Source organism: Rutilus rutilus (genome assembly GCF_951802725.1).
Source record: "Rutilus rutilus genome assembly, chromosome: 18".
Lineage (NCBI taxonomy): Eukaryota > Metazoa > Chordata > Actinopteri > Cypriniformes > Leuciscidae > Rutilus > Rutilus rutilus.
In genome coordinates this window covers 25,114,995-25,142,901 of record NC_140231.1, presented here as the reverse complement: position 1 = coordinate 25,142,901, position 27,907 = coordinate 25,114,995, and the positions used below count along the sequence as shown (strand labels likewise).

At 36.2% G+C, this 27,907-nt stretch overlaps 1 protein-coding gene across 1 annotated transcript; it reads right to left on the bottom strand.

Moving 5' to 3' along the window:
- Positions 1–2: 2 nt before the first annotated feature.
- npdc1a (neural proliferation, differentiation and control, 1a) lies at positions 3–27,850 on the bottom strand. The gene is made up of 9 exons (XM_084386296.1): positions 27,417–27,850; positions 11,181–11,324; positions 3,849–3,938; positions 3,356–3,559; positions 2,903–2,969; positions 1,768–1,849; positions 1,576–1,655; positions 1,160–1,259; positions 3–1,007 (listed from the first exon to the last, which is right to left on the bottom strand). Exons 1-9 carry the CDS (start codon positions 27,520–27,522, stop codon positions 936–938), a joined length of 945 nt encoding a protein of 314 aa, XP_084242422.1. The 5' UTR covers positions 27,523–27,850; the 3' UTR covers positions 3–935.
- Positions 27,851–27,907: the final 57 nt, after the last annotated feature.

The window sequence follows — 27,907 nt, the reverse complement described above, 5'->3', positions numbered from 1 at the left end:
AATACAATATAATACATTTATTTAAGTTTATTTATTTATTTATTTATTTACACTAAAGTGACTTGAGCACAGGAACCTCAACAACTCTGTTTCAGTCGGACTAATATTTAATTCCCAGACACAATCATTATGGATTTGATTTTTACTGAGGGATACAAAGAAAACAAAGATATAAGAGAGGCTTCATACTTCATTGAAGAAACATCCAGTGGAAAAATTACTAAAGTGACAAAAATGTAACTATTCTTAATTTTAAAAAAAGAGAAAGAATATATTGTTGTTTTAAATCAGCACAAATAAAGACAACCAAATGTTGACAACAAGAAAACAATATTCAGAAATGGAGAGACAAATAACAATGTTTGAGAGACCACTGTGTACTTCATATACACAATGATGAGAGGTGCTTCTGGAGGCAGCTTTGCCCAAAAAAGATGAACACTGCTTAAAAAAAAAACGACATCTAGCCGAAAGAGATGCTTATAAAGCTTCCTAACATGACCCTTTTAAAAGGTAGGAGACATAAAAAGATAGCAAGAGAAAACAAACTCCAGACTTATAGATAAAGATTGTGGTGGTGTAAAGAAACCGCATTAAACGGCCGCTTTGAGTTTCCACAGAGTTTGCGGTGCAAGAGTTCTTTCAGATTCAATATGTGCATTTGAGTACAAGAAAAACTTCTTAACCACTGCTGTCTTTTACTTTATTTACCTCATCATTCATCTACATATCATCCCTTCTTCAGCATCTTTAGAGTTTGAGTAATCTTTGTTCTGAGGGGGCTGGGTGCCAGCTCAGATGTTCCAGGAAAAACAGAGTCATAGTTTTTTCTTGTCATCATTTGTGTGTGGTTTCACCCAATAGCGGAGTGCTTTTAGGTGTGTTAGGCCTATTGTAAAAGTATGCAGGGTTGTGTGTGTGTGTGTGTGTCCAGGTCACTTGTGATTTGTCTGAGATTGTAAGGTGGAGTCGTCAAACAGTGGGTTTTTCACCTCCATCTCTCCAGTCTGCAGAAAAAGAAAAAAACACAGTGATCATACTCGTTTCTGGACAGAACTGCATTATTAGATGTGCATCTTATATATATATATATATATATAAATAGGAAGTTAGTAAGATAAGTGAGAGATGGAGATGATGATGATAAAAGTGTACACACCGGTGCCAGTCCAGGGCACTCATACACAGTGAAATCTCCCTCTTCATTCTCCTCATCTGATGTGGCCCCAGACTCTGACACTTTAGGTTCTGCTTTATGTCTGCGTTAAAATAAGACATGCATATTTATAACAGCTGCTTCAACTTCGTTTTCATGATTTCATATTGTTCGCACAATAGCCGTATATATATAATATATATATATATATATATTGTACATGAAAGTGGAACCAAATAAGTAGGAAGGAAATGAGTAAGGAACATTCTTGTTTTTAAAAACGTGTGTTTTTAGTCAGCAGTCTCTTAAAGCGATTTAACACAAATGATGTTAAAGGAAATCCTCAGATCAGAGAGCTGAGAAGAGACAAGGCATGCTAAAGCGCCTGAACTAATCAACAGATCATGTTTTGTGCTTACTTCTCCATAGAGAGCATCTGTTGTTTCTGATGCTGGTAGTGATACATCTGAGCACTGTGAGCCAGCGTTTTATCCCCAGACTAAAACATGGAAAGAGAACGTTCGTAAACACTTAAACATTACAAGAAGAAGTTCTGAAGTGTATATTGTATTTTCAGATGCATGAACTGGTATTAATGTGAATTCTCTTACGGAAGTATGGTTATTGGCAGAGCCCGCTGCATGAAACGCAGGGTAATCGACCTTCTGAGCCAGTTGAGATTCTCTCTGAAACCTGTAAAAAAATAAAACATAAGGCTTGCAGTATAAAACACTAACATTTACACTGACATTTACATTGTCTTAAAGAAGTACACAAATACCTTCCTAAAATAATAAAAATAATAAAAAAATCCAACCTTTAAGGACACCAATTTTCTTTGTGAATGAATAATGTATCGTAAATAAATAAATGTTCTTCCTTAAAATACATGGTGCATAAGTGAGTACACCCCTATGTTAAATTCCCATAGAGGCAGGCAGATTTTTAATTTTTAAGTATTTAAAAAAAAATTTTTTTAGGATACTATGCATCCTGATAAAGTTCCCTTGGCCTTTGGAATTAAAATAGCCCCACATCATCACATAGCCTTCACCATACCTAGAGATTGGCATGGTTTTATTTCAGTTAGCCTAAAAGCTAGTTTGATTTGCATTGAGAGATGATCTTATGGAAAGTACCCCATGCCAATCTCTAGGTATGGTGAAGGCTATGTGATGATGTGGGGCTATTTTAATTCCAAAGGCCAAGGGAACTTTATCAGGATGCATAGTATCCTAAAAAATTTTTTTTTAAAATACTTAAAAATAAAAATCTGCCTGCCTCTATGGGAATTTAACATAGGGGTGTACTCACTTATGCACCATGTATTTTAAGGAAGAACATTTATTTATTTACGATACATTATTCATTCACAAAGAAAATTGGTGTCCTTAAAGGTTGGATTTTTCCTAATTTTTTTAATTAAGGCATTAAGTTCAATTTCCAAAATATGATTTTTTATTCCTCTTTTTAGTCAACTTTAGCATGGGTGTATTCACTTATGCATTGCACTGTATATATATATACTATTGAAAAAGATGAACTGAAAAAATACTAAAAGGATCTAAACATATTTTATTTAAAATACAAAATACTGGAGAATTGTCTTGAGAAAGGCTATTTTCATTAGTTTGAACTGGAGGATTGTTTGAAACATACTACAGTGACATGATCATGGTTTTGGCTGACAAAACCAACTGTATAACTGATAATAAATAATAACGTTAATGAAAAGATTCAATTGACCTGATCCAGCAGACGGCAGCAACAACGAGTGCGACGGCCCCCACAACAATGCATAAAGATACCATCACTGCTCCCGTGCAAACACAATTATAAAAGAGAGAAACAGAGACAGACAAGAAAGTTTGAGGAGGACTGTCATAAACAGGAGATTTTGCTTCATTAAAATGGGACAGACTCAATGCTACTTTAATGAGAGCACAGTGTGTAAATTGATAAATACAAAACATCATGGGATGGGCCTACTGTTCAAATGTCATCTTTGTCAGGGATGTAGGCCAGCCAAACCACAGTAAATCCGGTAAAATTACATTAAAATTTGTGCATTTTGCACTCAATTTCTGTGGAAACCGGGTCAAAGCATGATAAAATAATAATAAAAAATAAAAAACCTTACATCAACACATTAATCATAATTAGAACTTAATCAAAAAAACGAAATCAAAAGACACATACGGACAAGCACGCTGTCTCTGGGAGGGTGGGGGTAAACCATCGGCCCATGGCGGTTGGACGAGTTTGTGTTTGGCTGGGGAGATTTAGAGGTTCGGTGTTGTGGTGTCGACGGGCTGCCGGTTGTTGGTTCTACAGTTGTGGGTTTATGCAGACTCTTCTGCTTCGATTCTGAATTGGATTGTGGAGGAGACTGTGAGTGAGAGTCTAAAGAGGGGATGAAGAGAGAGAAAAGAAGAGAAAGAAACATTAAAATCATTATTTTGATCAAATGTCCCTAATTACTACAGTGTCTTTCCACTGTTAACTAAGCGGCAAAGGCATCGGAAATCCAAACCTGCCGTTATTTGTCATGTCATACCACACTAAAACTGAAACTGCATAGCGAAGAGCGAGCGAGGTGGAAATTCAGTTTGCAATGAATCATGACCACTAAACCGCTATACTACCTCAATAACCATAACCACACAGATTTTTAAGAGCAGATAGTTCAAACCTGGCTGCTTGACTTCTGGGATTTGCTGCTTGCCAATGACAGACAGATGGTCGATTTCTTCATCAATTGTAGGATAAAAGGGCATTTTATCTGCAAAGACAAGGACAGAATTTCATTTGATAAAAATACTTTACCATACAAACATGGTTCTGCCATGCAATGCGCACAAAAATCATGGCACCATGTCTTACAAAGAACATACCACACATGTGAACTGGGAGTATATTCTGAAAATTCATAATCATTCATAAATGATCTATGAAAGCAGAAGTCTGATGACTGGGCTGTGTGTGTGTCCTGAGTGAGAGTGTGCCAGGGAGTTGTTTGTTTGACACGCTCTAAACGGAAAACAAAAGCAGCACATGGTTTAATGGTACGTTTGGCCAGACAGTAAGCTGCATTCCAAGACTATGGAAGATCGTCCCCCCCGGCAACCAGCCTGAGAGTGTGTGTGTGTGCGTGTGTGTGTGTGTGTGGCCAGTGTGAGGGGGTGTGTGATCGCTCTACCTCTTACACACAGAAACTGATTTGAAAGAACTTATTCACAGAAAAGAAGCAAAACTCTATTGTCCTTTATCTTAAATAAATCCATTTAAAATAAAATACACTGTTAAAATTGTTCTCTTATTGCTAAAATCAATAAAATCACTGTTATTGCATTAAATTACCCAATTTATATATATATATTTATACCTATTTAACATATATATATATATATATATATATATATATATATATATATATATATATATATATATATATATATATGTTAAATAGGCAACAACATAATATAGACTATATCGAACATATTTATTATATCTCCCAGCCCTCTGCATCAAAAACATTGAATACATCATAACTATTTAACATATTGCCTAGCCCTGGTTCTGTGTGCTGTTCCAGCCTGATCTGACACGTTGACAGCGATGATCTAGATGTGGTTAACTGCTATGCCGTTGAAAGGTGAGGTGTTGCATATGGTACAAAGTTTGTATCTGCAATGAGCTGCTGAAAAAATAAGTAATATTTCCATATAGGAAACTTTATCGTAATCATCGCTTCACGTTGCACACAGAAATAAATCAAGACTTTATTCAGCACTGTACCAGAAAGTGCTGACAGACTGGAAATACTGGAAAAGGGAATGTTTATTGTCATGAAAGTGTGTGTTTAGTCTACAGAAGACTGGCCATCTGTCTCGTGGAACAAGACTGATGTGATACAGCAACACATATCGCTGTCTCAACACCCCCACAGTCCAGGCTGTGTGTCTGTCCTCCACAGCAGGTGTCAAAGGAGGCGGGACAAACCATCTGTACAAGTGGACCTGAAAATCGGAGCTTTACACTACAGCCTGACAAAAGTCTGATGACCAACAAGAAGAATGAACAAAATGAATCAAGTTTTGATTCAGCTGGTGCTACATGGACAAGATCAGACCAGGGTTATATAGTTAACTAAAACCATAACAAAAATGGTTGCTTGAAATAAAATAAACAAACTTATTTCTCATTCATTTCTCATTTTCAAATAGTTTAACTTGATGTACTAAGATAACTAAAACTAAAATAAAAAATGAAACATACAAATGACAAAAACACAACAAAATTACTGCAACTCTGACTAAAATGAAAATAAAAATGGAAATAATTAAAATAAAAAGTAATTCCAAATATTATTGAAAACTACAACAGTATCTCATTGATACTAAAAATAACACACTGGATAAGACAAGTAGTTCCACAATTTTACATATAATCTTATCTTTAAACAATATAAACAGAAATTATTCAAATGATTGATTTAAAAAAAAAAGAATACACATTTGTGAAAAGTGTAAAAAGAAAGATTAATATTATATTACTCAATTTGCGCAGTAAAAGTATGGGCTTGACTGAGGGTGGGGAAGTCCATACTTGAGTGTGCATTGAGACAGAACAGCAGTACTGAGACATACTATTGTGTCATTACAAAACTGTGCCTTGGCACCACAGATTCCTTACTGTTTGCATTTGCAAGCAAATTAACCACAAAAAAAAGAATGCATGGAAGCATATACTTTAAAAAAAAAACACTTAAAAAGCGGCACCTTTGGCTGACTGTTTTCGGTATATGATTTGGGACACACTAATTTCTCTGACCTGTGCAAGTATATCATGCAGCTTTCTATAACTAGCCAGACACAACAGCTCTGAGTCTGACTGACTGGCATCTAAAGCCAATAGGCAGTATCTAAGCTATTTTTTAAATGAGTTTTTGACACGATTATGCTGCCATCTAGTGGTGACTTGGTCAGCGGATATCAATTTTCAGTTGTTTTTAACAGACTATGAGTTCTTACATCTGAATCAATGCAAAGCAATGACACATCAAAAAAAAAAAAATAATAATAATAATAATACAATTATTATATGTGATTTACTGACATCAACCAACTTTGGACAACACTCAAATACTACCGTACGTCCAGCCAAGCTATTTCAGTCAATGTGATCATTAACACAGTCATGTAAGTGTTTAAATCAGGCAAGTGTTTACTGACTGCTGTCCCCGCTAACTTCACTTTGTCGCACAAGTGCCCACTACAGGCGGAACCCTTGAAATGTGTTTAAGTGTAATGCACTAAGCCCTTTAATCACTTGGAATCCTCAATGGAGCTGATTTATTATTTACAGTTTTTCCTAATGAATCTGTTTGTAATCTCCCCCTCGCATTCGTCACGGCGCCACTGAGTGTAAAACGCGAAAGGCGAAGCTTGAATTTCCAGGTATGTCCCTATTTGGCGAATGTATTTTTAAGATGGAGGCGCAACATGGCTGCCGCCATTCGAGCGACTCGCTCGTATGTATTATAAATGGCAGATTATACGCTTACGAGAATACTTTATTAGTTGGTCGAAGTAATTACACATGAATGAGCACATATACTTTTGATAGAACAAAGTGTTTTTTGCTAAGAATCAACTTAAAAAGTTACACAGTGTAGCTTTAATGTAGCTACAAGTATTATGCGGTTAAATGTCAAAATAACTCCAAAATCATACACAAGAGTTGTGTGGGGGTAAATTAAGCGAGACGTCACAATCACGATGCATTGTGGTCTATGGATCTGCCTGAAGTGTACATGTTGAGAAGACTCGCTCCCTCAGTCAAAATCAAGGGATCGAAGGTCTGTCTAAATAAACTTCCCTCATCCACTTGCTGGGGATTTCCCCCAAGGGAAGAGCTTAAGGAAGTTTGAGTGTATGTATTTAAGTGGAGTTAAACGCAGCCATGGCCTCTGGTCTCTCTCTCTCTCTATCTGGATTAATTTCCTATCAGTGACGTAAAAATGAGACTGCTGACCTACATAGACGGATGATGGTTAGTGGCAGAGACTTCGGTTCAGCTGATGTGGCCCAAATTCAAGGGCTGAAAAAAAAAATTTCAGCATTTTAAAACCATTATGGTGGAATAAAAAAACAAATTAAATGTGATTGTGCTTTAAAACCGAAGAGCCAGTGTTGTTCGCTCGTGGCAATATTAAAGCAAATATGACGCATGACTGTTTGATAAGTAAACTCTTTAACAGCAGGTTCCACCTTGGTCTAACATACACTATCGCTTCAATTGTGCTCTTTGAATCTTTAAGACTTTCCTGTAAAGCATTTCATAAGACCAGAGGTAAAGGTATAAGAGACAAAACCGCTCTAAAAATCAAGATAACCTATCCTATTCGAGAATTCAATTCAGCAAACATTCATTAATATATCTCTGTTTATCAATAATGATGTAGAATGCACAGCAAAACACTGAACATTCATATCATGCTCTTATTTTTGAAGATATTCTTAGTAACAGAAACACACAGGCTCTGGCTACACAAATGAAATGCTCAAAATGAAAGTTGTCAGCTGTCGTCTTCAGCCCTTTATCAGGCTCTTCATCATTCAGTGAGCCAGGCCTATGTTTGCAGAGCTGAATTACAGGAAAAGTATTGCAGAGTATGAGAAAGAGAGAAGATAAGGTGGAAAGAAGGTCTGTTAGCATGAGAATTGTGGGCAAAGACAAACCCTATGAAGGAAGTGCTGATGCGTTACCACAATAGCCACTTTATTGCTCACATAGAGTACATACACTTCGATAATATGAAACAAAATGTATTAAAAATTATATATATACATATATATACTGTATATATATATATATATATATATATATATGATTACATTTTTGTAAAATAAATATATAATAATTTATAAATATAAATAATAATATATAATAATTATATTTTATAAATATAGAATATTAAATATATTTATTATTTATAGTACATATATATATATATATATATATTTCACAATTTTATATATACTAGTGCAAAATGCCCGTGCAAAATCAGTTTTTGTGTGTGTTTTTAGTAATTGTTGGTTTGGTGTGTTTGAGTGCTCATTGTTACAAATACACAGCAAAAGTTCAGTGACATTTTTATTTGTTTGTGAGAGTTTATATCAGAATGTTTATTTTTAAACCACAACCTTCTACGTGCTTCTTTTACCGATACATTTAACGATATCTTTTGCATTTCTAATCCAAACAACGTCAAACTTGGCGCTGCACTTACTCGTGCCCGTAGCGAGACACCTGTCAAGTTTGAAATCTATCGGACTAATGGTTCGAGAGATATGCGAATAACAGACATACAGACATACATACTGACAGACAGACAGACGTTTCTGTAATTTATAGATAGATAATATTTTAGAAATTATATAATAATTACATAATTTAATATTATATATATATATATATATATATATATATATATATATATATATATATATATATATATATATACATACAGTGCCCTCCACAATTAATGGCACCCCTGGTAAATATGATCAAAACTGGCTGTAAAAAATAAATCTGCATCGTTTATCCTTTTGATCTTTCAATAAAAAAATGTGCAAAATTCTAACCTTTCATTGAAGTAAAAGAATTGAAAGTGGGGGGAAATCACATTATGAAATAAATGTTTTTCTCCAAAACACATTGGCCACAATTATTGGCACCCCTAGAATTTTTTACGAGTAAAATATCTCTTAAGTATATTCCCATTAATATTGACCTTTTTTAGTACACCCTGGCTAGGAACATGAAACTGTCCAGCTATGACTTCGTGTTTCACAGAAGTTTAAATATGAGGAAACACAAAGGCCAAATCCCCTTAATCATCCATCACAATGAGTAAAACCACAGGATATAGTTCTGATGCGTAGCAAAAGATTGTTGAACTTCACAAAATAGAAAGTGGCTGTAAGACAATAGCTAAAGAATTGAAAATCCCCATTTTGACCATCAGGGCAATAATTAAGAAGTTCCAATCAACTAAAGATGTTACAAATCTGCCAGGAAGAGGACATGTGTCTATACTGTCTTAATGCACGGTGAGGAGGAAAGTTTGAGTGGCCAAAGACTCTTCAAGGATCACAGATGGAGAATTGCAGAGATTAGTTGAGTCTTGGGGTCAGAAAGCTACATCCCCACATGTTGTTTGGGAGGGTTTCATGAAAAATCCTCCTCGCTCCTCTAGAAACAAACTCCATCAAATTTAATTGTCAGACATGACTGGAACTTCAAACGGCACAGGGTCCTGTGGTCAGATGAGACTAAAAAAATAGCTTTTTGGCAGCAAACACACTAGATGGGTTTGGTGAACACAAGGATAAAAAGTACCCCATGTGTACAATTTAATATACTGTTGGATCTTTAATGTTGTGGGCATATTTTTCTGCTGGAGGTCCTGGACGTCTTGTTCAGATACATGGCATCGTGGATTCTATCAAATATCAACAGATAAAAAATCAAAACCTGACGCCTTCTGCTAGAAATCTTATAATGGGCCGTGGTTGGATCTTCCATCAGGACAACGATCCAAAACAAACATCAAAATCAACACAAAAATTTGTTGCGGAGCACAAAATGAAGCTTCTGCCATGACCGTCCCAGTCCCCTGACCTGATGAGTGGGCTGAACTGAAGAGAAGAAGCACAAACATGGATCTGGGAATCTGAAGGATCTGGAGAGATTCTGTATGGAGGAATGGTCTCTGATCTCTTGTCAAGTGTTCTCCAAACTCATCAGGCATTATAGGAGAAGACTCAGAGCTGGTATCTTGTCAAAAGGAGATTGCAAAAAGTATTTAATAAAAGGGTGCCAATAATTGTGGCCAACGTGTTTTGGAGAAAAACATTTATTTCATAATGTGATTTCCCCCCCACATTCAATTCTTTTACTTAAATGAAAGGTTAGAATTTTGCGGTTTACAAAGAGGTTTATAATATTTTTTGATATTTTGTATATTAATATATGTATATTTTGAATATTTATAATGCATCACATGACTTCAGCGTGAGTAAACCTTACTTTTTAGAAAATTTTGGTAGACAGTATTTTGACTGTTGAAATTCTTAAAATATGTATAAAAAGATATTTGAAGCTTGATTAAGGGTAAACAGTTCTTAAGTTCGATTTTTTTTTTCGTAACCTGACAAATGAAATTGTGCGAAATCCTGGAAAATGACTTAGACCGCCATTACAGTAGTCACAAAATTATCAGCTCTTAAAGCAAATTAAAAACCTAATAAATATTTAACAAAAAACTTAACAAATTTAAAATAAATATACAAATATTAAAACATATACTATTAATATACAAAAAATATATATTATTAATAAATACTATTATACATCTATCTGAAAGCATTTGTTGCTAAAGTATCTACTTACTTGACACTTAAAAGATGACATTTAAAAAATATTTAGCACAAAAGCAAAACTCTATGACTACAGTATTGCAATAGATAAAAAAGAGTGCTTTTTCTTTCTGCTAGAGCAGTGCTCACATGGAATTACATTAAAGCCAAGGCCACACACAGACATATGCGTGCAGCCGTGCACCCTTACAATCCAACTGATTAAATTCAGTCATGTGCCTCTGCCACATGAGGATAGAGAGAGAGAGAGAGAGATTACGCTCACCACAAAACCAATAGAAACAGTGAGAGAGGAGAGAACCGAGAGCAAATGCACAGGCCAGATGACGGGAGGATCTGAGGTCTAAACCATCAACATCATCTCCTCTTTCAGGACAGCATTAGTCACAGGCCGAGGGTTTGATTAATAAATGCACAGCATTCGGCTTGAGAAAACGATTGTGTGTTGCCTGACTCACAGTTTGAGTCTGTTGATGCACAAGCACTAAAGCACAAGCCAGATCAGGCAATAGGTGCTAAATAAATCGTGACACAGTAGCCAGAAGGTGGGTGTGGTGGGTGTGTGAACGCCTTCATACCGTGATTGTGTCCCCTGGGAATAACACAATGTCCGTCTTCATTTTCCTCCAATGGACTGAGGCAGGAGCCACAGTGGCAGGAGCAAGACTCACAGAAGTGCCGCCTCATCATGGTACAGTCTATGTGATCTGGGCACTTGTTTGCTGAAAAAAGAAAGAAATAAATAGAAAAAAGACATGTTAAAATGGTAAAAGAAAGTATTAGATATACTCAAATTATATTATTACATCTGAAGCACTAAACATCACACATCATGTATTTGAATATCAATGTGCCTTAAAATCTTTATGAATTAGTGCACCAGGTGTTAACAGCAAGTGTTGGTAATGTTGTTCCAACGGGTATCATTAAAAGTCATCATTTCCTCTGAAGCCACACATGCATTTAGTCACCTGTCATGTTTTTTTTATTGGTATTGTTGATTCTGAAGGTAGAAAATATCAGTATGTCCCTTTAAATAAACATAATAATGCTTTGAAATTCATAATAAAAGCTCTTGACATCTGTTGTTTACCTCAGAAAATTATTTTGCTTAAGATTTATTACATTTTATTCAGCAAGGATGCATAATTGCAATTGATGGATTTACATTGTAAAAAATGATATTTCAAATAAATGCTGCTAGTGTGAATTTTCTAATCAATCAAAGAATCCTGAAAAAATGTATCATGATTTCCACAAAAATATTAAGCAGCATTAACAATGAAAATGTTTCTTGAGCACCAAATCAGCATATTAGAATGATTTCTGAAGGATCATGTGACATATAGAAAGCAGTTAACTCAAATAGGCTATATGTCGAACGTCGCATGACGAAACCGGACACCTGGTCTCATCGCATCCGCTTGTCATAGAAAGTGTTAACAGCCGTATGAACTGATGCCGATATCTATGGAATTTTAAGGTAATCAGCTAACCTACCTATCTCACTTTGTTATTGGCTTTTTATTCTATTTAAATATCTAAACGTTAGTGTGAAGATTTTATTTTTTTTTTACTTTTAAATATCGATCTTCACATGCGAGGGACATTGGTTATGATCATCTTTGCTCGCTCCTTTTAAGTTATCTTGAGTAAAACAGTAAAAAAATGCATGAAGCACATACAAAAGACCTGAACCGGAAGCGATGCGTTCTGTTTTCCGGTTTCGTAATGCGGCGTTCGACATATACCCTATTGAAAAAAATATTTCACAATATTACCTTTTTGATCAAATAAATGCATTCTTGATGAGCATAAGAGACTTCTTTCAAAGTAATCTATCTATCTATCTATCTATCTATCTATCTATCTATCTATCTATCTATCTATCTATCTATCTATCTATCTATCTATCTATCTATCTATCTATCTATCTATCTGTGTGTGTGTATACATATATTTCAACTTGTCATGATCATGCAAAGCCAGCAAACCACTTACAACTGGTAACTTTTGCATGATGCAAGGGCAGAAAATTAGAGTTTGACGTAAAAGTGTCTGTCGATAGAGCTTAACTTGCATTGAAACTGAAAATTCCTTGAAGCCTGAAAAACATTCAATGGTAATGGTGAGTGAAGTACCCAATGACATCAGTGCTATTGAATTCATTGTGTCTGATACCCTTGACTGACTTCTAATCGTTAGAGAGACTATAAAATCAGTCAGAGACACAAACACGCTTGAATGACTCAAATCGTTCCACAGTCGCAATCATAATCTCAGCTCCTTCTCTTCAATGATACTTTATCCCATGTGCTCCTATTCTCTATAAATCCCTTAATTTTCTGTCTAATTCTCTCAGTGGGGGTGCTCTGCTCTCGGTGGAGGCTACAGAAGAAAACTGGGTCAGCAGCAGGTGTGTGTGCTGTGATGGTGCTTGTGGATTTCATTCTGGATCAGAGTTGTTTTAGAATCATTGATGTACTATTATAGTTTTTATACATTTTGTTGTGTTTTTGTCACTTTTTTTAATATATAAAACTGATAGTTCCGGGCCTTGATGCTGATTGGTCAGTAGCTGTGTTTTATTTTCTGATAAAGAAAGGCTATAGAGTGCAACAGTTCAGTTCCGGAGGTAAAAACTTCATTTCTTTTTCTCCAAAAGGAAATTGATTTTGAACGATAACTTGTAAACCTTTAAACACAGACCTACAGTGAGCTATGAGGTTAAATTATGGTATTTGCTTCTGCTGAAGCCGTCAGACCACATTAGTCCAGCTGATTTTTAGAATAATTATTGTGTTTAACAGTGGAATTCCTGGCAAAAAACTTAATTAAACATAATGCTGTACAGAAAATTACACCAATCAAGAGTCAAAAAAGTACACGCTCCTAAATAGCTTTTTAGCCCCGCCTACTACCGTGAAGCACTGCGAATGACGAAATCAAGTCGATCAACCTACACTTTCAAAATACTTCAATGTTTGTTTGTATACATATATGCTTTATACATATAATCAATGAGTAGTTTATTTCTCCATCGTTTTTAAATGCTTCATGGCACTGCAGTTCTTTACCTCACTGAAACTGTCATTTTGTCAGATTTTCGAGTAGCTGGTTGGCTTGGTTCATGGATTCACTCTTTCCCCACCAGCGTTTTCAAAAAAGTTGCCAGTCAACGCCAGCGTATTTTTCCCCCACAAACATTTCATGGCCATATTTTGCTGTAATATAACATTTTATTCTAGCTTCATGCATTCTTTTTTTTAATCAACACTTGAATATGGGTAAGTTTCATAAAAAAGCAACATTTTGAGCAAAAAGCTGAGAAAATCACATTTTTGTCAAAGACTACATCCAGATTGGATTCAGAACGATAATCAAAACATAGATGGAGTAGATCGAGTCCATCAACACACCCAAATATTCACAGTAGCCTACTATAGCTCTTCCTGGGTCGACATTTCATTCAGTAACATTAGGCAGTTTTGGCTTATATGGCGATTAATGTTGATGATCGCGTTATTTTACATATGCATATGATTACATATGATATCACTTGTTTCCATTTGTTCGTGTGTGAGGAAATATTAGCAAATGACAGAGTATGAGAACAGTTCCCAGTGTTATTTGAGCTACATCAGATGAGTCGTTACATCTAGGAACATTCTCTTGCTGTTGTGTGTCACATTCAGGGACTATTTTTCTGGCAGAAGGATGGAATATAATGATTTATTATTGCGTTCATGCCAAGTAGGCCTAATGCTTTTTACAAGTTTCGGCAAGCCGTGAACAACACACCTTAAACTAAAAGTAACATATTAACACGTATATCTTCGGGTTTAATAGACTATTTGTATTGTGTGGTAATGTTTGATAAAAGCAATAAGGTACTCGAGGCGTGCCGTATTGTAAACAGTCAAGGCTGAAGAGGTTGCAGGCACTCCGCTTCACATGCCTAACAATGCCCTTTCATCCGTGACTGTAGGTGCGCTCACGTCATGTGGTAATTACCATAAGAACAATACTTTTCGGAGAGCTCCATTGTACCACATGACCGCTGTACCACCTGACCGCTGCAGATTTATTTAGGCATTGATAGTGTTGCCCTCTAAACGCATTATTCCGAGTCCGAGGACGTGAACATCTGAACGTCAAGTGTCGTCATCTCGTGAACATCTGAACGTCAAGTGTCGTCATCTCGAAATTATGGCAATACGACATGTATTCACAATACAGCATGGCCTCTTGAACTTTATTGCTTACAAATATGTCTATATAGTTATTTATTTTTATTTTATTTAGGTTTTGTTACTATAGTGCTTAAGAAAATGAGAAATGTTTTCTTGGCAACAAGCTAAAATATCTATTTTATTAAAAACATTTTATGGTTTTAGTAAATGATAATAGGCTAACCCTGCTGTGGATGAAGGCATCTTAGGTCACAAGATGGTGCACATATTCTGTTTTCAAATTATTATTTTTTTCAATTCTGAGTAAATATTATAAAATAAATTTGTTTAATCAATTTAATACACATCTCATTTGCTGTAATTAAAATGTATTGTATTTCTCCATTACATTGGGAATCAGCCAATTTGCTTTATAGACACCAATAATGAAATTGATTCATTAAAAACCCTTATTACTTCACCAGGAAATCTATTTTTAAAATCTCATACTTATGGGTTCTGCAGAAGCATATACCATTGCCAGTGCTGGGTAGATTACTTACAAATTGTAGTCCATTACTGATTCCAAATTACATGACAAAAAGTTTTGTTAGTAACGTAATCTCTTATATTACACATTTTAGGTAATATAATCCGAACAGCCCGATCTCACGGGAAAACGTACAAATTCTACGAGGTGGCTTATTCGTACGAATTCATACGACCTGACTCGTACGAATTAGTAAGATTTTTGCAAAATCGTACATATTTTACGAATTGGCCAATTCGTATGAATTCATACGAATGACCTACCCCTGACCCCGCCCCTAAACCTACCCATCACGTGGGTTTAGACAAATCGTACAAATTCGTACGAGTGAGGTCGTACGAATTAGTACGAATTAGCCAACTTTTTATCATTCGTACGAATTGGTCGTGAGATAGCGTTGAATCCGAATACTTTTTGATTACTTTTGACCCAACAACATGTTAATATTGTAGCTTATTATTGATATACAAATACAAAGAGAAAGGAAATATATTCCATTATTTGTTATCAACAACATGAAGTGCATTAAACATTACATTATGTCATGGTTTCCCAGACTGGAGTTCGTGAAAAACTGCAAGGGTTTTGTGAGTATAATGAAAATCGAATAATTAAATAAATCATAAAAATGTATATAAAATAAAAATACATTTTAAAAGACATTAGCTTCCAAAGATTTAGCAATACATGGTTAAATGAGTTGACTGATAATTCCTTCAAATAATATATTAATTAAAGGTACAATATGTAGTTTTTTTGCTTTAAAAATAGCAAAAATCACTATATCTGTGTTACATATTTTTTTTAGTTGTGTACTTACATTATCCTGACTGTTTCCAACAACTTTCAAACCAGGAGAAATTTGTAATTTAATTTATTAAGACACGGACCGTTTCTTTATTTCCGTTTTGTCGCCGTCATATCCGCGTTGTCCCTGGTTTCCGCTCGTACTGCCATAGCAACCAGAGCCCTCTGATAGTAACCAAGGCGACAGACATGGACAACTGTGTAGTTCGTAATGTCTATCTGCACGCTGTTGTTGTTTCGTTCAAACATTATGGACCATGGCAAGCAGACTTTGGATAAAAAAGGAGAACTAAAACGAGAATCAATATCAGCGCGGTGTTTTCGAGATGCCTAGAGCTCCCATAGACAGTATATAAACGAGAGCTCCACGTCCGAGACTTCGACCGCTCCTACATGTACTTTATTAAACAGGTGAGCACATTTACATAAAACTAATCAATGTTATATAGTTCAACAATGATAAAATGTTAGAATATGAGCTGTATGTCATTCTAATGTTGATCTAGCTTACTGCTAGTCTCATACAGACAAACTAACACATACATTTCAACACATTCAAATGCAGTTTAGTGTGATAGTGTAATGTTAGACCAAGTGAAACAGCGCTGCGTTACCTCACAAGTTTAATTTGTCTAATAAACTGACCTGTGAGTAGTAATTCTGCACTTGTGTGTAGTTCGGTAGAATGAAATGTCCATATTCCTTTTATATCCGTGGGACTCGCGTCGCGTGTGGAGCTGATAGCTGTCTCTTAGCAATCCCGAACTGCTTCATATCACAGTCATGGTAAAAACATCGATGTATTTACTCATCCATAAACTTTATTAGATCAGTCGGCTTGACATTGACGACAAGATCCATAATTCTTAGCAAATGTTGCGTCATCAAACTACGCCTTTGTTATTGTAAGAGGTTAGCGACCCCTAGCGGCGAAAAAATTACATATTGTATGTTTAATAATGTTCTCCAGAAGTTGATTCGATATGCAATGTTGAGAAACCAAATGATTTCTGTAAATCCAGTGATGAAATGCTTTGTGGCCTCCCAATTTTCCAAAAAATACAAAATTACAAAGAATTAGGGAGAATCTATAATGAATTATTATGAATGAATATTACTGCCATTGTGTGAATAATATGTAATAATGTAATCAATAAAAACTAACTGCAGTCTGATTATGAGCATTTTAAAATGTAATTAATCTAATTTAACCAAGTACTAATTTTTATGCAATCAGTTACTACCAAACACTGATCATTACTTAACAACCTGGGAGCTCATGCCAAGATCTTCCTTAAATTGAAATATGATAAAAAGCCATTTCTGTATAGAGAAAATTACCAGGATTTCTACTTCCAGAGCCCTAACAGACACTCCAAGCAAAATGTCTGTTCATTTTCATCTGCCATGAATAAGCGCTTCAGTGTTCTGTGATGAGTGGATCGCTATCCGTCACTCTGACATCATCTGGCGGACGTCAGTAGGGACTCAACGCTGAGTATCAACCTGATGACACACGTCCCATCCGGAATAATTTAAATGAGCGTGAAGCATCATCAAACAATCATTCACTCTCTGTTCCGAACGGCTCATTCTTCATGGAGACCGGAGCTCAGCTGAACTGTGAAACTCAACTAATGGTGTGTATCTTGTAAGACAAACTTAATTAATTTGTTCATGTGCACATAAAACTAAATTCTGAAAGCTTTTCTTTGCTTTTACAGTCCCATTTTTATATTGACAGGTCTCCTGTGTGTTTCCAGGCAACAAAAAAGGAGCTGTTATAAAAGGGTAGAAGTGCCCTGTCAAGGCAAATGCTTACATACGCCACAGCAGTAGTGTACATAGAATCTATGCGTGTCTATGTTCTAATTAGGGTTGCAAATGGGTGGAAAATTTCCAGAAACTTTCCATGAGAAGTTAAGATGGGGAATATTGGAAATATTCCTAATTGGAAACTTACGAGAATTTATGGGAATTAATTCGAAATTTGGGGTAATTTTTACAAACTGTGTACAAAATATATAAACATATAATATGCATAACATATAATACATATATAAAATATATGAACATATCATATATTAAACATATATAAATATATAAAAAATTTATTTTATACAAAATATAAACATTTTGTTTGGTCATAAGCAGATTTGTGAGTATAAACGATTAATTCATTGAAAAAAGAAACATAAAATAAACATATTCCCAATGAGCTATGCTGAAAGCTATTGCTAGCTTCTTTGCACAGAGAGAATAACATAGTGACGAAACGCGCTCTGTAGTAGTTTGTCCGTATATATTTTTATATACAATATGTTTAGGGCTATGACTGGTTTAAATGGCTATTCACGGTGTATGTAGGTAGAAATGCCTAGTGAAGGTAATAAAAACATAACGGTTCATTATGTAAGGTCTTTATACACCACTGAAAACATAGTTATGCATATTATATCGCATTTCTGTCAACAGATCCTCCTAAATATTAAACAATGCACCTTTAATACATTTTAAAATGTAATTTATTCCTGTGATGGCAAAGCTGAATTTTCAGCATCATTACTCCAGTCTTCAGTGTCACATGATCCAGTATGTCCATAAACACTGAAATGTTTAATATTCGTATGAACTGCACAGGCCCAACATAATCAAGATCTGTCACACAATATGCTGGAATCTGCCTGGTTTGGATCGCTTCGACTGATTTTGCACCATAGGGTTTAAAAAAAAGGGAAAGTTTCAATATCGATTTCAAAATCGATATCTTTATCTTTAAATGTGTGCTGGACTGGTGGTGGGGTGCACCATTTAACTAACTAGAAGGTGCCTGGATCGATCCCTGTAAGGTTTATTAGCTTTGACCATATCATCATTGTAATCTTTACTAGGTGTTGCTTACCCTCCAGCTGCTAAATACTGTATGCATTGATTTCTGCTCATCACTAGTCATAGACATCATCATCCCTCATTAGTCTTCATAAAACGCCACCAGATTGCTTTTAAATCTGGACGAGGAGTCATGAGAACTGAGATTAACTGACTAATGAGGTGCAACTGTATGCGTGCATGTGAGAGATGCACATTTCTCTAAACACCCTGCTGGGCCGCCCACCTCCAGCCGGTCATGGACATTCATTTACACAAGCAACCACAAGCTCAAGCTGTGCTTGGAAATAAGGAGGGAATTTGGAAGCAACAGGTTTTTTAAACTACACTGCACTGAATATAATTCGATTCCAGTAACTACTTGACTTCAGTGTCATTAAGCTGAATCTTTTACCTGAAGTTTCTTGCAGTACACTTAACATCAGTAAACTGATCTTAAAGGGGTAGTTCACCCAAAAAAATAAACATTCTGTCATGATTTCCTCACCCTCATGTCGTTCCAAACCTGTATGGCATTTTCTCTCCCTGTGAAACACAAAAAAAGATATTTTGAAGAACTGTTTTTGTCATACAGTGGAAGTCAGTGGGGTTCAAAAACAACTCTGGACCCAATTGACTTTTATTGCATGGACAAAAAACACTGAGACCTCTTTCAAAATATCTGCTTTTGTGTAGGACCCTATTGTTTTAGCTAACAGGCCTCACTGACTATTTATCTGAAGCTGTAGTGTTACTGGATGGAGGAGATACTTTGATCGCCCAGATCAGTCAGTCCATCTCCGCTCAATGACATAACACTGATCAAAGTCAATCCTGACAGACCACTTACTATATTTGGATTCTCTGAAGGACCCACTAATAGAAGTGTTATGGCCCTTCATGTGTACAATCCTGCATGACACATCTAAACCTTGAAAAGGAAGGCAAGAGTGGAAGCAGTGGATCTCATCGGAAACAGAGCTGTTTCTGAAACAAACTTTATAATATAAAATAAAAAAATACGAGTAAAACTACTATACACTCACCTAAAGGATTATTAGGAACACCATACTAATACTGTGTTTGACCCCCTTTCGCCTTCAGAACTGCCTTAATTCTACGTGGCATTGATTCAACAAGGTGCTGAAAGCATTCTTTAGAAATGTTGGCCCATATTGATAGGATAGCATCTTGCAGTTGATGGAGATTTGTGGGATGCACATCCAGGGCACGAAGCTCCCGTTCCACCACATCCCAAAGATGCTCTATTGGGTTGAGATCTGGTGACTGTGGGGGCCATTTTAGTACAGTGAACTCATTGTCATGTTCAAGAAACCAATTTGAAATGATTCGAGCTTTGTGACATGGTGCATTATCCTGCTGGAAGTAGCCATCAGAGGATGGGTACATGGTGGTCATAAAGGGATGGACATGGTCAGAAACAATGCTCAGGTAGGCCGTGGCATTTAAACAATGCCCAATTGGCACTAAGGGGCCTGAAGTGTGCCAAGAAAACATCCCCCACACCATTACACCACCACCACCAGCCTGCACAGTGGTAACAAGGCATGATGGATCCATGTTCTCATTCTGTTTACGCCAAATTCTGACTCTACCATCTGAATGTCTCAACAGAAATCGAGACTCATCAGACCAGGCAACATTTTTCCAGTCTTCAACTGTCCAATTTTGGTGAGCTCGTGCAAATTGTAGCCTCTTTTTCCTATTTGTAGTGGAGATGAGTGGTACCCGGTGGGGTCTTCTGCTGTTGTAGCCCATCCGCCTCAAGGTTGTGTGTGTTGTGGCTTCACAAATGCTTTGCTGCATACCTCGGTTGTAACGAGTGGTTATTTCAGTCAAAGTTGCTCTTCTATCAGCTTGAATCAGTCGGCCCATTCTCCTCTGACCTCTAGCATCAACAAGGCATTTTCGCCCACAGGACTGCCGCATACTGGATGTTTTTCCCTTTTCACACCATTCTTTGTAAACCCTAGAAATGGTTGTGCGTGAAAATCCCAGTAACTGAGCAGATTGTGAAATACTCAGACCGGCCCGTCTGGCACCAACAACCATACCACGCTCAAAATGACTTAAATCACCTTTCTTTCCCATTCTGACATTCAGTTTGGAGTTCAGGAGATTGTCTTGACCAGGACCACACCCCCAAATGCATTGAAGCAACTGCCATGTGATTGGCTGATTAGATAATTGCATTAATGAGAAATTGAACAGGTGTTCCTAATAATCCTTTAGGTGAGTGTATAATTGATCCAATGGTGTTTGTTGGGAGCATTGAGCAAAAAGGTTTACAATGAGGAAAAGAGAGAAGAGGAGAAGACATGTACTATGGAAATTGTTATTGATAGCTAAAAAAAATTATAAAAGTGGAATGAAGAAGATCCTCCAAGCTTGATTCAATTGACTCAGAATCTGAAACAAGTTTCTACAATGAAAAAAAAAAAGAAAAGAACGCATGCCTACAAATGAAGATGGATCTTTTTCTGCAAAGATGGGAAATTACAATACATTTACAGATATGCAACTAAGATGGGTTATAAAGAATGGGATTACAAACTATATGGAGAAATAAAGTCAGAATAGTTTGATAAAAAATGCAATTATCTTTTATTTTATTTTATTTTATTTTATTCCGTGGTGGAAACAAGCTTCCATACTTATCACACCAGTCTCATTGGGTGGATTCTTCTTGGGCACTATTGGGTTACAATCAGGTAACTCAGAAATGAGAAATTTAACTGGTTGCAAACGCCCTGTTTTGTGTCCTTTTACGAACTCATCTGTAATATTCATAAAAAAAAACATATATATAAAAAAAATCCTCCCAGGAGGCTGTGGAGAATCAGATTTTTTTCAAAACATCTCTGGTCATTTGCGGTGCCAAGGAAAAGCGCACACGATTACATAAGAAAGATAAGCATGTCATGAAGCTGGATTAAAAATGAATATTTCTAACCATCTGCTGCTGGCTCAGAAATCATTAACCGAGCTCTGAGCGGGAAGGAAGCCAACATCAGCACCGAACTGCAGCACGAGAACAGAGACACACTTACGTGGCAATATTGACAGATTCCACTTACTTCGTGAAGAAGGATGTGCATCATAAGTGGCCACAAATGTAAAAAAAAAAAAAAAAAAAAACCTGTTAAAGGGATAGTTCACCCAAAAATGAGAATTTGGTCATCATTTACTCACCTTCAAATTGTTCCAAAACTGAATTGCTTACTTTCTTCTGCTGACCACAAGAGAAGATATTTTGAAGAATATGGGTAACCAAACAGTTGGTGGGCCTCACTGACTTCCAAGGTATGGGGGAAAGAAAATATACTATGGAAGCCATTGGGGTCCATAAACCATTTGCTTACCCATATTCTTCAAAATATGTCTTGTGGTCAGCAGAAGAAATACATGTTTGGGACATTTAACTATCCCTTTAAGAAGGAATAAATTAGAACAAATATTTTCAACTAGATAGGCTAATAACCTTGAAGTTGTGATGAGAGTTGCCAGGAACAGGAAAGTGGATGGATAAGGGAAAACTCCCATTGTGTGGACATCCTGTTGCTCTACCAAAAGTCAAGCTAAGTGCCAGTTCTTTTCCTTGTTTAAACTGGCTCTCTTCCATTCCTGCAGATACACATGCTTCAGATCTTAATCTCATAAAGTCATATGATTAACCTAGACTTTATATTGCCTGTAAATGCAAAATTTGCTGTGTGTTTACTGTTTAGGCACCACTAGTCATTTGCTAAGGTGTTCACAGGTTACTAGGTGTTCTGGGTGGTTTCTTCCTGGTCCAAGTAAAACAAACTCACCGCCAAGTTTCGATGATATTCTGAGCTTTCGATTCTGGGCTTGGGTATCAACTTCAATGTAAATCTAAGTGATTTTTTCACCTGTTTTCATCGATCATTAATGTCCAAAGCATTGTATGCTTACAAATATGCCTACATTCTCAATACAATATCCTTGATCTGAAAATAGACCTCAAGAGTTATTTCTGTGAGACACTCCTGGGATGTGCTCACCTGCTTCCATCCATTTGTCTCTTTCTCACTCTCGTTACTTATTCACTTCATGGGAATGGGCAACTATTCCTGCTGCTATGGAAACTATGTTGTCCGGCTAACACCCACCACGTTGCAGGGCACATGAACGGGTCGGTAATCATGACTAGGTAACGTTTTGCACAAACGTGCTGGGACTCTCAAATGCCAAATGTAAATATCATAGTAAGAATGTGATAATACAATCATACAATAATATATTCCTGCGATGCAAAGCTGAATTATCAGCATACATGATTACAGTCTTCAGTGTCACATGATCCTTCAAATATCATTCTAATATGCTGAGTTGCTGCTCAAGAAACTTTTACTATCATTATCAATCTTGAAAGCAGTTGTGCTGCTTAATATTTTTGTGGAAACATCCTATATCCTATTTCAGGATACTTTGATAAATATGTCATATTTATTGTAAAAATGTGTGTAATATTTAAAAATAAACATTTATTTATTATCTATCTATCTCCCAATTTTTTTTTATTTTTTTTTAATCATGTGAATAAATGGCAGTAGAAAAGTGTAGTAGAGTATGCAGGTTTCCACACTTCATTTGCACATTTGAGTAACTGATAGCAGTTGATTAAAGCATCATTTGAATAGTTACATTCTAGAGCAATAAAATATTTGATTGTGGGAATTTCTAGGTACAACACATTCAGCAGGGAAGACTTGTACAGAAAAAGGAACATGTGAATACAGATGGATCATCCAACAAATGACTAGAATTTAACAGCCATTCAAAAGCAGACAGACATCTGGTTGTGGAACCTGAAACCAGCTTATTCAGTTTTGAAAAATATACTGTTTTACAAATCCTCATCAGTACTTACTATCCTTAAAAAAACATATCCATAAAATAAAAATGTAAACAGTTATAAAACCAAAATAGAAGTCAACAAATGTGTCTGGAAAATTACATCAGACTGCGCTTCAAGAGTCTGAGGGTCTCTTTTATAGCCTGCCTGGCTCGGAGTCGGATCCAAATTATCATTAAAAAAACTGAATAATGACACACCCTCATTAGTGAGAGAAATGTAGTGAACCACAGGAAATGAGAACCCAGATTTACGCCCACATCTTTCAATAGCCACATTAAGACACAATCACAAACCACCCTTGTGGCCCACAAGGTTTCCGTACAATACAGAACAAAGTGTAAGTCTCAGCTGATCTAAATGTGCCTTCCGCAACCAAGCTGGCAACCTGTGTGTACTCAATGTGGGAAGACTTAAGGGTGGATGTTTGCTGTATGTTACTGAATGCTCAAGGGTGTGTTTGGATATCTTAGCGCATATTTAAACGTGTACGCCATGTTTGTTTCTGCCTTAACTGCGTAAGAAGTACACATTTTGACTCTCACAGATAATATGGCCGCAGCTGCTTCGTTCTCACACGGCGAGGTTTGTAAAGAGCATGTGGCCTTGTTCAGGGAACTGCTGCAGAGATAAGCCGCTGCTCTCAATGTGCGCTTTGCAAATCATCACTGTGACAACAACAGGCTGTTTCCAGATCTCTTTAGAGTCTTAGATTCTCACGTTCCCCTGAGACAGCAAGAGCAGGATCCAATTCAGCAGTTACTACAGCAACGCAGCTAACCTTTTCTCAATCCACTCCATCACCTCAGAAGAGAGCGAAGCAGCACTCAAGACACCTAAAACCACCCAAACACATTTTATGTAAGTGCATTACGAAGCGAGCTGTGACGAGAACTGCAGTGTAATAGAAAGAGATTTTTCCCATTATGTGAAACAGCAAGGTCCCTTTCTTATATCTCTTTTATCCTGTGCTCTATGAGGAGCAGGTTTAAGAGGGCATTTTAAGGTTCAGATTTCAAGTTTGAGCGTCTAACAAAGCGCTTAAAGTGTTCTTCAGATACACTATTGTGCACAGACTAAAAGGCCTACTTTCCAGCTTTAAAAGTCAGCAATTAACAGTTTACAAATGAAAATTAAAAGGGCTCAGGACATAGCCATGTTGTACCTCAAACCTGACACATAAACGTTAAACATTTCTGCGTTTTGAGCAAGTTGTATACCTATAGAACAAGTTTGAATTATCAAACGAAATTGGGTATTGATTAAACAGGGCCATTTTCTACAGCACAATGATGGCCTGATAACCCTGTCAATGTGATCAGTTCCTGTTAATTAAGCTAAAACTATTAAAAATCATTTTCAGCAATTGAAATAAAGCGGAATTAAAATAAAACAAAATATAAATATTAGATGAAAAAATAAACGGAATTAACAAAAAATAAGTGTTGCCTTGGCAAATAATTAAAATAAATAAGTTGAAGTTACTTAAATTACTAAAACTACAACTGAAATAAAAATAAAGCTAAACAGAAATGTTTTTTTAAATAAATAAAAAATGACAAAAGTGCATAAAAGAATTACAAAAAATTAAACAAAAATACAAATGAAAACTGAAAATATAAAAAATAAAGGTTAATTCAAAATATTAATAAATACTATACTAGTATATAAATAATACTGATAAAATTTATATAAAATTTAAATAAAAATAAAACTGATGAGACTTCCAATGTGACTATGTTTGTGAATAGAACAACATCATAAATATTAAAATTGTAGCTGCTTGCTGATTGTCCCAGGTGTAACTAAACGGTTTCACAGGCTTCGTACACTGGGAAACTATGGAAAAGGAACTTGAATCTGCTTTGAACAAGAAAAATCCTACACAGAATGAGGACTTACAGGACTACTTTCCATTACTACTAGTTTCAGAAGTCCACTACGCCACTGAGATTAACTAATGATATTCATAAAAGTGCTCTTCAAACAAGCAGACCAAGTGGTTGCTTTATTCACCTGCACGAAACAGGCCTGATTATCTTCATATGCTCTGGTCACCATCTGTGAAATTACTGCATGGCTAGCGGCTCTATCCACAGATCTGTCTTTCTCCGTGAAATTTGACATGCTGTTCTGTGTCGATCAGATAATCAACAGCCTGAGGCGGAGAGTTCACACTAAACGTGGCAGCTCTTTTCAGAAGTCACACGCTAGTGAACAACAAACAATCTACAATGGAAAACATGCATAAACACACGTTAACGGCACTAGGAGATGAGATAAGAGAGAGAAAGAGAAAAAGAAGGATGGAAAATCTCCATTGTTAGCCTGTTTTGGCACACTGGAAACCTTTCGGGCAAAATTATAGGTTGGATAGAATTAGTGCATTAGTGCATACATAAATAAAAATAATTATTTTCATCTTCAATATTTGATATTCAGTTGCTGGATAAAACGAAATAGGTCTCAGGGGAGCTCAGCGTGCAGATGTGTGTCAATGATTGTGCGATTGTGAGAGAGTGTTGTGCCAGTGTCCAGCTGTTGTAATTCCCAAAGGGGTCTGAAAAAGAAACTTGATAATCTCTGCTCATGTTCTCCATAATTGCTGCACTCACATCCCACATTCCAGCTCACACAGTCCACAATGAACCTCTTAAGACTATTACAATGAACATTCGAGAAATCAATCAGACACTGGCTCAATGAGAATAGAACAAAGGAGCAAAAATATATGGACTTCCTTATAACATATTTACAGTTTAGTGCAAACGGAACAGCAGATGATGAATAAGAGCACTTTGGATGAAAGCATTTACATAAATGCATAAGATCTACTATAAGAATACAATTTATAAAGAATGTATTATGACAACAGCATCAGATTTTTTTTTAAACTATGGTAACAGGTTTGCCAATTATTGCATGATCTAATACAAATTTTAGTGAAGAAAAAAATTGCAATATTAAGTTAGTTTCCATCAAAGCTGAAATTAAAATATTTAAGTTCAGCTAAAAGTAACTATCTCTCCCACATCACACTTAATTAAGAAGCTAAAACTTAAAAAGTAATGTACAAGTATAATCTGTACATCAATAATGAATATGTTGGCTTTGGCGTTGCAATGTAAACACCATGTTATAGAAGCATGCAAATAGTCTACATTAAAGACATATACATTAAATGTTATGCAATATCAACTTATTTCTCATTGTTTCTCCACTTGTTCAACCGGATTAGGGTTTATATTGACAGTCTGAATCCTGTTTATTCTAATTAGCATACTGGATCTACAACTACAAAAGTGTAATAAAGAATAACTCACACGTCTAAACTAAAGCAATTCCCAAGTATAAAAATACTTAAATTCACAATCAGGATACAATTTAATTAAAATAGCATTTTAACCACTTTAAATAATATTTTCATTGGCCTATCACACATTATGAATTACATATTAAGTAGCCTATTATATATTATTAATACTATATAGTATTAACCATACAGGCAGACACTTACTCGGCATACTCGCACCGACGGTGGCAAGGATTACGCAGATCAAGACCCCGGGTAAGAGGAGGGAGGCCCGGGCTCGCCGTGCGCTCCGACTCGGGTAAAACAACATCCTTCACTGCTCTTCTCAAGCCCAGGACAGCAGATAAAAGCTCCGGAGTGTCATTCCTTTATCTGTGTGGGTCAGTTGGACGTACACGATTGAGAGAGACAAACCGGCCCGAATGAAAGCGTCAACTCAAGTTAAGAGCGTTAAGCCGCTGCCCGTGTGGTATAGAGCTAAAGATAGATGAGAGAGATTGAGGAGGGAGGAGGAGGAGGAGAAGAAGGAGGACCTCCGTTGATAGACACGCTATACGAGAGATTACAACAGCTACTTGCAGCAGCGCGAGGATGAGTGAGCTCGTGACGCAATGACGCTGCTCTGACGTCGGTGCTTCTTCTCTCAGGTGAGGGAACACATTCTATTAATAACAAAAGAAAAGAGGTTTTCAGTA

Bases quoted from the DNA above. Each gene is read 5' to 3' on its own strand.
- npdc1a (XM_084386296.1), bottom strand. From the start codon at position 27,522: ATGTTGTTTTACCCGAGTCGGAGCGCACGGCGAGCCCGGGCCTCCCTC. The intron at 3,939-11,180 runs GTATGAAGGCGT...TTGTCTTTGCAG, and splicing joins TCCCAGGGGACACAATCACG to ATAAAATGCCCTTTTATCCT. The intron at 1,008-1,159 runs GTGTGTACACTT...CTTTTTCTGCAG, and splicing joins AGTGCCCTGGACTGGCACCG to ACTGGAGAGATGGAGGTGAA.